The sequence below is a fragment of the Uranotaenia lowii genome, chromosome 3, assembly GCF_029784155.1.
Source record: "Uranotaenia lowii strain MFRU-FL chromosome 3, ASM2978415v1, whole genome shotgun sequence".
NCBI lineage: Eukaryota > Metazoa > Arthropoda > Insecta > Diptera > Culicidae > Uranotaenia > Uranotaenia lowii.
Genome location: NC_073693.1, coordinates 283281998 through 283294108, shown reverse-complemented (window position 1 = coordinate 283294108; position 12111 = coordinate 283281998). Strand labels below are relative to the sequence as shown.

The following is a 12111-nucleotide window of genomic DNA, read 5'->3' as shown; positions in this document are numbered from 1 at the left end:
AACTTTAAAATTTCCTTCTCCAAAAACTATCTCTAATTTTCATTTCCAGCGTCAGCTCCCCGAGCTATTTAAACGCCACAAATTGTGTGCTTCAAAAAAAAAACTAAATATATTGTAGATTCAACAATACAGCTATGGTTGATTTAATTATCAATATGATTAAATCAAATATATTTCTATGATTGATTTTAAGCGTTCAACAATATTTTATGATTGTTTTTTTTATGTAGTTTTCTTACATTTATTTTTATTTTTATTTTGGTTTAATAAATATTTTGTTTATTTGAAAGCACAAAAAAAGTTATGTTTACATCGAATAATATATTAATCGGTCAGCACATCAACCTGAAAGAGGAAAAAATTTCATCTAAACAAGCAAATGTGCTATCCAAATATACCTCCTTTGCTAATTATCTCCTGTTTTGCCATTGGAAAACACGAGCTGCCTAGTTGGATTTACTATATTTATAGTTTAATGCCTAAAATCAATCATACATTTGTAGTTGAATCTATCATATTAACCGTTGAATCAATTATATCATTACAGTTGAATCTATCATGATTTAGTAAAATGTGAGGGTCAACCAGTAATGTATAGTTGAATCTATTATATTTCTAGTTGGATGCAGTCGTCTTTTTTTCTACGTGTACGTACACAATTAAAACAAATCTGTGAATATTTTCAAAATTCTGTGTTCTGTGATGAAAATTTGCTCAAAACTCTGTGAAATTAGAGATTTTTCTGTAATTTCGGCAACCTTGCTACATACCTGATACCATTCTAAGAAATTTTCAAAAAATTTATTCAATAATTTTTTTACTGTTTTATTTTTAAAAGATTTTTATTGATTTTTTTTCTCAAATTTGTTTTAGTGTTTTAAAGTTTCATCTGATTTTCGATTAATATGTATGTTATTATGAATGCCAAAATTGAAAAAAATAATAAAAAAAATTCATACCTCTTGTTATTTTTACACGAATTTTCTATTTTTCTCTTCTTCTTTTTTCTTCTTCTTCTTCTTCTTCTTTCTAATTCTTTATTTTATTGTATCATTTCGATTTTTTTTAAATATTTTTTAGATTTTTTTTTTAATTTTAATTTTTTCATGTTTTTTTTAATGTTTTATATTTTTTTTAATAATCTATTTTATTCATCTTTTCAATGATTTTAGGGCAAAGATTTGAAGAAAAATAAAAAATAACGTTTTGAATATGTACAATTTAAAAAAAATCTTTTAATTTTATTCAACTATTTTTTTATTTTTCTCTGCGATTTTTTTTAATCTAACAGCTTGAAACATTTTCTGTTTCAAATCCAATCGAGTTACAGTCTTCGGATAAAATATTTGTCTTAATTTAGGCTTTAAGAAAATCAACCATAAAAAAACAATCAGGTAGTGATGAAAAAAGTTATTGATGAAAAACCAGTATTTTTCGTTCCTTCCGGGCAAAATACCTCAAAATTTTATTCACGTTTGAGACTTAAGCAACCCCTTCCTATGGTCAGATCTTCCTGAAACTTGGCATGTGACCTTCTGGTAAGCTAATAAATAATTTTGATTCGGAGCGAGTGAGATTTATCATGTTTCATTCTTCCTTTACTATGATAAGTGTACTGCGGTTCGTTAAATTATTAAAAACTCCAAAAATTTCAGTTATGGTAAAGTAGCCATAACTTCTTCAATTTTCAACCGATTTTGATAAATAACAACTTGAAATCTTTGTTTTAAATTGACATTCAAGCGCAAAAGAAAATCAGATTTTTTAAATGAATAATCAGCAAAATAGTTTGACGAAACCGAAAAGATAATTGTGTTAACAGTTTATCACCGCTGGTTTATGATTTTAATTTAATGATTAATGGCATTTCGGTGAATTATACATTCTAATAGGAAGAATTTCAAATGAAAGTAATGAAAATTATAGACGGATAGATTAGATTAGGAAGCATGAAAGGTGTTGAAAATGAGCCAAGAGCGTGATTTGAGAAAACTTCTTGCCGCACAAGACCATTTGTCCCACATCGTATTATTGTCTAGAAGAAGCAAAGTCGATAGGCTGACTTTGCATTGATCTATACAATGATACATGGATGGATCGAAGCACGTGTTTTTCGTACCCCGATCGGACAAAAGGAAATGTACGGCCGGCTCAGATGAAGTTTTCTATTGCGAGAGCTGGTTCGATCGATGTGTAAGCTGTTTTCGGGTGTTCGTTGTTTGCACGGCGACGCTACTACTTTATTGTTTCGCGCACTTTGAGTAACCGTCAACGTCCCTACTTCTTAAGCCATGCACATCAATTAGTGAACTGCATTTTTATTTCCCCATATTTCCCCCCTTTTCTTTGCCAATTGATTTTGTGTTAACAGTTTATCACCGCTGGTTTATGATTTTAATTTAATGATTAATGGCATTTCGGTGAATTATACATTCTAATAGGAAGAAGGTCTTGTGCGGCAAGAAGTTTTCTCAAATCACGCTCTTGGCTCATTTTCAACACCTTTCATGCTTCCTAATCTAATCTATCCGTCTATAATTTTCATGACTTTCATTTGAAATTCTTCCTATTAGAATGTATAATTCACCGAAATGCCATTAATCATTAAATTAAAATCGAAAAGATAATTGCGCGTATTTACTGAGCGCGATTAAAAAAAAGTCATTTTCGAACGTTTGCTCGATAAAATTATGTAAAATTATAGACGTCCATATTCCAGGACAATGGAGGAGCCATTTATTCATGTTACCTCGTTTGATGCTTACTTATCATAAGGAAAAGCAGATGATTCGACTGTCCCACATTAGAAACATAAAAATTAAGTCTCTTACTGTGTCGAGAAACGCTTATACACTAAGAGACAACTCAAAGGCGAGAAAAAACTTACTTGAAGGTGTAGATTAGTGTCGAAGAAACTACCGAGTGAAGTATGCAGTTAACGAAAAAAGGAAATAAAAACATGCCTAATTGATACCTCCGGACAACGCCGACTATGACGAAGACCAGATGAGATCGACGACGTGAAGGGTCGCCATCGCGCGCATAGAGGGAAATTATTTTGCATATTATGTTTTCTTCATGCTTTTTCAATCAAGCTGCTGGGGTTCGGAGCAGCAGGTCTTCTCGCGTAAGCCAAAGATGTGGAACCTCGTGTGAACGAGATAAATATTCATTCATTCCAACCGTTGACGCCGCACCGCCTCCTGACAGATTACCCACTCAGTGGCCAAGGTCACGAAAGCAGAATGGTCCAAGCCATCGTCGGTACCGTTGAGATTGATATCCGGTTTTTTGTTAGCTTCAACTTGTTCCAGGTTGGGTCAGGTGCGAAAGTTGTGATACAACAACAACCCTCCCTAATAGGATGCTGTCAGTTTGAATTATACCAATTTCGCGCAACCGGGCAGGTATCAAACAAATCAGTTGAGCAAACAAAACTGACAGAATTCGTTCGACGATCCGATGAATTCGTTAGCGATTGTTGTTGTTGTTGCTCACTTAATTTCGACGAGGTTGACATACCAAACATGAAGTAATCCTCCTCGATTTTTTCAACAATCGGACTCTCGATAGATCTCATCTCCTGGTGCCACAGGCTCACAAACCGATGCTTTACGGTCCTGTCGCTCTTGTTGATTTGTTTGATTAGTTACGTGGACGTCTCGGTGAAGATGATGCCTGGTATTTGGTCATCTTTTCTTTTGCGTTGCTGTCATGGACACTATTTATCACCTTTTGCTTATAGTTAGCTTATTTTTCGAGTGCTGTGTCATCCTCTAGGTTGTGATCGTCGTCGTCGTCGTCCTCCTATGATGATGATCGACGAAAATCTTCCAGCGTCTCAGTTTAAAAGCTCGATTCCTTCGGGGGTGATTTTACTTATATAAGCGAACAACAATTGTTTGTTTAGTTAGCAGCTCCCAGTTTCTCGGCAGTGGTTTACCAAATTGAGGTGTAAATCCAACAGTGGGGGTAACTTCTATTTGAATTTGCAATTCAAACCTTCAAGGATTCCCCATCTTAGGGCTGGCGCGCACCAATTATTGAAGCCGCACCTTGCAGCAGTTAGTTGCGTCTTACGAAAAAATTCCTCCCAATAGCTTGAGTCACATTTTTTTTACATATCATTAGCATAAAACATGGAAGAATCCTACGACGAGGCAGCGACGACGCGTTCTGCAGAACGCTACAAATTAGGCAGTCGCTCGCGCTTAACATTCTAGATAACAAGTGGGTGTATGTAGAATTCTCGCGAGACGCTTCCAATCCCTGCTTGGTTGGTCGTCCCAAGACTGGTTTTGCCATGAAAGGGACTTTCAGCGTCGTTGTAGTTAGTTGCCGTCGTCGTCGGAGGGCTTCGAAATTGCGCAACAATTCTAATTCTTGGTTTTTTTTTCTCTATCTCTTTCACAGGAGCAGAACCCAAACGTTCTGAATCGCGTGACAACAAACACACTTCATCAACGGCTGTGGTAGCCACCAGGAACGAAAACGAAACAAACACGTACCCGGATCCGGTTCCGGAAAACAAACAGTTGACAGTTAGCCTTTAGCATAAACCAACCAGAACACAGCAACCATGTCATCCCAAAGATTTTGCCTCCGGTGGAACAACCACCAAACCAACATGCTGTCGGTGTTCGACCAGCTGCTGCACGCGGAAACCTTCACCGACGTGACGCTGGCCGTCGAGGGGCAGTACCTGAAAGCACACAAGGTAAGTTTTTTTTAGTTTAAAATTCAATTATTAAAATACACATTCGGAATTAAAATTTCACGCGAAACTAGAAATCTAGAGCCAAAAATACCCCTTAAGGTAGGCAGTGAGACGGAGCGTTATTTTCGGAGACCTCAACGTGAGAGTCAGGCTGAAACTAATAGTTCTTAGCAAGTATAACTTCAGGGGTATTTTGGGAAAGGAAAAATTTAGAATAATTTCAACAGAATCAACCTCCAGACATACGCTATTTGTGTCCCATTACCGCCAGTTTTTGTGTCGTCCTGTGGACACAATTCCGTCTTATCTAAGTTTGTACCGCGCTAGGCTGTGCTCTTATCTCATCGAGCCGAGAGTTGGAAAGTAAAACGCTAACCGCAGGCAGGCAGTTATATGTGCATTTGTTGTTATCATATTGTTCCTAAGTACGCATACAGCTCAACGACCTGTTTCGATAGATGGTTCGGTCAACAAAGTCCTTTTTCCAGAGCCATCCCTGGACAAATCGAACCGAACCGACGACAACGACACACCCAAAATCGATTGAACTTTCACAAAACAACCGCAACAGTTAGCCAACCATCACCAATGCGGTTGCTTATCTGCTGCGTCGCGGTGCGACACAGCCTTTTTTTTCTTCCTTACTCGTTTTGTTAGCCATCGACGGCGCTCCTTATCAGGAGAATTGATTTTCTCCTGTTACGGTGACGGGTTTCTTTTTCTGTTTGGCTTTTCATACCTCCCTTAAGTTTGAGCCGGACCAACCATCGATTTGCTGTATCAGAAAACGTGCTATCAGCAGCAGGGATTCGTCGTCGTCGTCCCGAGGGCGCCCAGGTCCAATTTTTAAAACCGATAGGATCTTCGAATTGTACACCCGGTGACAATTTGTGATAAGATGTGTTCCAGAGAAAAAACACAATGTTTTAACTGGTTCGAACTAGCTTTGGAAATGGTCATGTGAAGTTAAAATTTACAGAGAATTAGAAATTCTAAAAAAATTTCAACTGGTCAAATCTTTAGTAAATTTCTTTTGACCTGGAAAACGAATTATGGTAGCACTTCGTCAAGCACTTAATGCATAAGTTGAATTAAGCTTAACATGAAGATTAAGGTCAGCTACAAAATGTGTATAAGCTATAAAGTGAATCACGAGTGAATCAGTTCCTGGTTCAGCAGCTGGGCGTTCCCTTCGAGTCGTTAAAACTTCTACTCTGCATTTTCAAGCCTTTATAACATCGGGACCATTCCCGAAACTTCGTCAGCCACTTGCCTTCTCAGCTCCATATAAGCACTTTCGCTTCCACTTCTACCGCCATCGGTGCACTTGAGTGGCGTCTCTACTTTTTAGTTTTAAACAAGGTGAGCACCACTGAATTTAGTGTGTGCTGCACGACTAACTTTTACCCAAAACACAAACACTCAAAATCCAAAACTTCGTAGATACAGTCACATTTTACTTGTACGACATATTAAAAACCTAAGCTAGGCTCAACATTATTACTCACGGGCCCGTTTCCTACCTTTATTTACAAAGACAACATCCAAAACGCACAAACATTCGTATCACAACTCGGTTTCCTGAGGTATCACATAATCTGGCAGCCCTTTCTGGCTGCACTGCTCCACGGGTGCACGACAATGACCCGGAGCAGCTTCAACGTCTGCTTCTGGCTTGGCCATGCGACGGCCGATCGGCTCGCAAAAAAAAACGATTCCAGATCCCAAACAACGGCCCTATAGAAAATCAAACGTTGGTTCGTTGTTTCTCAAGAATTTCTGCAGCACTAATTCTTCACTCACTCAGTGGGGGCCGTCGGTATTGGAAAACTGGTTCTACCTTCTGCTTCGTTTGGTTTGGCCATGACCCGTCGTGGCAGGATATTGTCGCCTTCAACAATACCGTTGCCTGGGAGTTGGGGAGAATTAACGTCCGATTCGTGCTAACCAACCGACTTTTATTCGCTCACCTGCAATCAGCTGAAGCGGAGTGGTCCGGTCCTTTACGGGCAACAGCTTTTGGATGAACGGATGATACGAAAAGGGAGCTAAAACGAACTTTGTCGTACAATTTAGGGCCTTTTCCGACAACGATGTTGTTTTGTTTTTGTTTACTTTTCTGTTTGTGTGCGTGTTTGACATTCCACACTCTTAATTCTTAACACTTCATTTTGGCTCGAATTAACCAAATCACTACACGCTCAGAATTAAACGAGCACAAATACTTAATTATAACGCTACAAGCTTTAGTCGTCCCATCCAAACTATTTATGTTCTCAACTCATGGGAAAGAGTTTGCCTTCGGAATATACGGTCACTTTTCATGGTTTTCAGGCTATTTTGAGGGCCTCACACAGATTTGGCTAGACCCCTTACAAGGCCCGGAAGCGGGCTTGTAGACCTCACCAAAAGATTTACCAGGTTGTTTCCAGGGACGGCAAACAGTCTCTCCCTAAACCACTGACCTTTTTAAACAGATTTCAGAAGGATGACGCAGCAGTAGAAGGTAGCAGTAGTAGTTCTTTATCCTTTCTGTGATTAGAGATTAGCTCCTTTACCCTTAAAAGTACCTCTTGACCCTCTTCGGTACCATTGAACAGATCTACAAGGCTATTCATCATTTTTTTACTCCTTTCGGAGCTATCGAATAACTCGTTGTTCTGTTTAGGGCTTTCGAACACTCCTAAAAACTTCACTCTCTTCTGGGCTATCGAAATTGCCACATACAAAATTGATTCGCAAAATTCGAGTTTTCCTCCGATTGCCAACAAATTTTCAGGGATTTAAAAATAACTATTAAACTTCATTTTACCATTTTACTCGTATTTTATTTACAGTCCATACGCAAATGCCCGCACCTTGGCCTTAACCCCGGCCATAAGATTCTGCACAACCTGCGTATCAACCGTTTTTTGCATGTAAACCCATACTTTCTTCAGTTCCTCGACTGTCTTCACTACCTTAGGTCGTTTAAGAAGGTGCTGCTTCATAATCGTCCAGTAATTCTCGATGGGGCGGAGCTGTCGGGAGGGTTGAACATTTTCGGCACAAAATTGACCTTATTGTCTGCATAACACTTTAGCACGTCCTTGGAGTAGTGGCATGGGGCCAAATCCGACCAAAAGAACGTTGGGACGTTGTGGGCCTTCAGGAAAAGAAGCAGCCGCTTCTGGAGGCACTCTTTCATGTACAGCTGTCCGTTCATCGTGTCCTGGGTCACGAAAGATGTACTACGCTTCCCGCACGTGCAGATGGCTTGCCAAACCAGGAATTTATTCGCAAATTTGGACATCTTCTGAGTGCGGACATGCTCCGGAACGCTGAACTTATCCTTGGCCATGAAAAACAGGTTGCCGAGGATCTGTTTGAAGTCGGCCTTCACATATGTTTCGTCGTCCATGATGCAGCATTCAACTTTCGTCAACATGTTGAGGTACAACTCCACGGGTTTTGGCGAATTTGTTCTGGGGCCTTTTGTACCTTGAACCTTGTAGCCCAGCTTTAGTTTTGGCCTTCTGGACAAAATTTCGGCTTAGGTGCATCTTCTTAGCCACATCCCGAACGAAGGCGTTCGGGTTTCGGTTGAAGGCCCCAACTGCGTGGTTATGATTTTTGGGCTTCCGATCGGTGATCAATCGTTCCTCGAACCGTTTAATCACTCGCGACACCGTGGAATTCGCGATTCCCAATGTTTTAGCGATGCGAGAGATCCTTGTTCTCGTGATGAATGCGCAAGATTTTATCACGCACGAGCTGTTCTTTCGACTCCATTTCCACGAGTTTTGTTCACAGAACTTTAAAACTTGCACTTGCACTATGAACTAAATCCACCCAAATTTTCATTAAATTCTACCCAATGGTTGAAAAATTAAAGCAACTTCATAGTGTGGCAATTTCATTGTGGACACTCTTTATAAGGTTATCGAATAGCTCTTTGCCCTCTTCGATACCTTTTGACGCTTTTGACCCTCTCCGGGGCTATCGACTGTCTCTTTGCTCTCTTCAGGACTATCGAATAGCTTTTTTGCCTTCCACAGGGTAGCTATTTGTGCTCTTAAGTGCAAACGAACAGCTCTTTGCCATCTTCGGGGCTATCTAATAGCTCTTAGGCCTCCTCGGGACGAATACATCTGTACACTCTTCGAGGTTATCGAATACCTCTTTGCCTTATTCAGGCCTATGTATCGAATACCCCTCTGCTCTCTGCGTAGCTAACGGAAATCTGTTTACCTCTTCGGGCTATCGAATTCTCTTCAGGCCTTACATGATTCTAACAATATCAAAACCCGAACACCATTTTTATATTTTTCTCTATCGTAAGTTCAATAGAAACATTTTAGATTCAGGAGAGTAAACTCTATCAAATGAAGGCACCCTTGACTTATTTAAAGGGCGCTTCTACTGAAGTTAATTCTAAGAAATATTTTGATCATACGAAAGCCCAAATTTTTTTTAAAAAGTACTTAGTGTAAAAAGAGGACATTTCCCGATAGAATTCTCACCATTTTTTTCTTATTCCCTCTATTCCAGATGGTCCTATCGGCCTGCAGTCCGTACTTCCAGGCGATCTTCGTCGGGCACCAGGAAAAGGACCCGATCGTGATCCTCAAAGATGTACCCTACAAAGACATGAAATGTCTGCTGGACTTCATGTACCGGGGCGAGGTGTCCGTCGATCAGGACCGGCTGGCCGCGTTCCTGCGGGTGGCGGAAAGCCTCCGGATAAAGGGTCTCACCGAGGTGAACGACGACAAACCCCCGCCAGCGGCCGTCAATGCCGCCGGAACAAACCAAAACCAATCACAGCAGCAACAGAATCAACAGTTGCAGCAACAGTTAGCGGCGGCCGCCAGTCGGAACACCCAGCTGACGACGACGTCCACTAGGGGAGGGGAGCAACAGCAGGGCCAATCGAAGCAGAAATCCGCTGCCGGTCAGAGTATGCTGCTCACGAATCCGGTCTTGGGAAATGCCCTTTCGCAACAGAGAAGGAAGCGGGTTAGACCGCGAAAGCTGTCCGGAAGCGATACAGGAGATGGGGAATACGATGGGTATGAAAGTGATGGACCCCAGGATTCCCCGGAGCTGGTCATGGACGTCAAAATGGGTGGCTCGGACGATGAAAATGTTATCAGCCGTTCCGAGGAAAACGACCACGAGGACTCGATGGATGCCTCCGGTAGCCCCCCGATGGTTAACAACAATAACAACAGCGTTAACAACAAATCAGCCAGCAGCAAAGCCCCCGCCTCTTCTTCGATCTCGGCCACCGGTGCCACCAACAACAACAACAGTCACGCAATGAACAATGCCAAGAGTTCGGCCAGTAGTCTACGGAACGAAAACAGCATGTCAGGTATGTGTAGCAGTGGGTCGTTGCCCACTCGTTGCTTCTTTCCGTCTTCCGCGTGTTGGGTTCGGAGTCTTCTTCCTTTCACCACAAAAATATTCAATCCCATTCACCACTCTGTGTACATACAACAATCTTGTTCCTTTTGCACCCATTCTTTCACACCTATCCGCAATCTTTCGGAATTCACCGTTATCCGATTGTAATCTGCTGTGCTGTTGTATGCATAGAGCGCTGCTCGGAACGCTCGCGCAGGAAAGGAGAAATAGTTTTTCCCCGCTCATTAACCCTAGCACCACAATCATCATCATCATCATCAGCACCATTTTCTTCTTTCTCTTCGCTCGAACTCTCTCGAGGTGCACCTCCCTCCTGCTGGTGGTGTACCCCTGTCTGTCTATTCTATTATAATTCCTACCGCCATTGTGATCCCCCCGTTGTGACTTCCATGTGAACCCATAGTATAATTCTAATTCCGGGCCTTCTCCCCCGGCATGGAAAAAGGAAATCTGTCTTACCTAACAACACGATAATTTAAACCCCCCTCACCTCACTATAACTCTCTATGTATAACAACTGTTACAGTCCCCCCCATGTATATTTATAACAAAAACAATAAAAAAAAACTACCCAACTCGGAACACTTCTCTCATCCTCCTCCTCCTGCAGGGGTGGTAATCTTTACTCTTCTACAACTGTGATATAAATATTATTTTTTTACTTTATTTTATTAACTCCGGAAAAGCTAAAAGGGATTGTTTCTCGTGTGGAAGAAAAAAAAGTCGCGCGTGGTACCGTATAACTGAACCGCGGGGTTTCAAAAAAGAAACAAAATCAATCAAAAGGCCCCTCCCTAGCCCGGTCTCCCTTCGCGTGCTGAATCGAATCGAGGGAAAGATGGGAGGGGCCACGCGTCACCGTCACCTTTTTTGTCCCTCTTAGTCACTAAGTCTTTGATTCAAACTTCAAAATTCGAGTGAGACCCAGGAGTCGAAATCCAAAAGTGCACCGGAAATGCAAATGTATATCCGAGCCAGAAACAAAGACACACAGACACACACGCAAACAAGAAGAGAAGTAACAAGAGAAGTGCCGGAAACAGAAAGCAATCTCTCGTCGAGCCGAGGTGAGTTTCCGGCTTCCCAGGCGCCGCAGCCCAGTCGAAAATTAATGAGAAACCGAAGAAAGCAATCACCATTAATATACCCTAGCAGTAGTAGTACCGTACCCCGTACCCTACCTCAAAAGCTCAATCTCAACCTCAACCCACCGACCTTCTAGTAGCAGACACACAAACTCAGTCAGTTTCTTTGTAAGCTCTTTATAATCACGAAACGGGAAGGCTGAAATCTCGATCGGTTCGTCCGGAGAAAGGCGGGGGGAACTGGAGTGTATTTTTTCCTTTATTTTATTTTGACTTGTCAAAACTAATATTTCTTTCTTGATTTTTCGAAAGGAGGAAGTAATAAACTTTGTTAGTTTTTGTTGTTTTGGTTGATTATTACCGAAAAAAAAACGGGGGGAAGCTTAATCTGGTTGATGGGGGTTTTCTTTTGTCGGATGCATTCTCTCTAGTTTTCACCGCACCTGTACATTTATTCGGTTGATGCTAACACCCTTCTGAAATTTGGTGGAAACTAGAAGAAACGGTTTTTACTCGATGTGCTCCGAAAGAAAAGCTTCGTCAATCACGTGCAGCTTTATCCCCTAAACGATCGAATGTTTAGTAACCATTTGATGTGTGCTTTCAAAGTTCCATACTAGCTGAATAAAGGTTCGCAATAGGAATTTCTATTAAAGTTCCTTAAGTGCGATTCAATAATGGACACGATATAATGAGAAACAAACATATACAACATGATAAAATAGAAAAGGAAATTCCAAGTGTGTTTTACGTGACTTCTAAAAACTATAAAATGGGATAAAAAAAAATTTAAAAAAAAAATCTGAACAAAAGAAAAATGGGATAAAAAAAAATGAAAAGAAATTCTGAACAATTACAAAATTAAAAAAAAAAGTTAACCAAAAAATTTTTAAAATGTTT

At 40.7% G+C, this 12111-nt stretch overlaps 1 protein-coding gene across 3 annotated transcripts in view; it reads left to right on the top strand.

Annotated features, from left to right (window-relative positions):
• The window catches only part of LOC129751542 (protein tramtrack, beta isoform-like), a 69148-nt gene that overhangs the window by 34100 nt on the left and 22937 nt on the right, over positions 1–12111 (top strand). For all 3 annotated transcript variants that reach the window (XM_055747098.1, XM_055747096.1, XM_055747097.1), the window contains exons 2-3: positions 4414–4717; positions 9248–10073. In XM_055747098.1, coding sequence (XP_055603073.1) covers positions 4580–4717; positions 9248–10073 — 964 coding nt within the window. In that variant the 5' untranslated portion in view covers positions 4414–4579. The remainder of the gene's footprint in view (positions 1–4413; positions 4718–9247; positions 10074–12111) is intronic.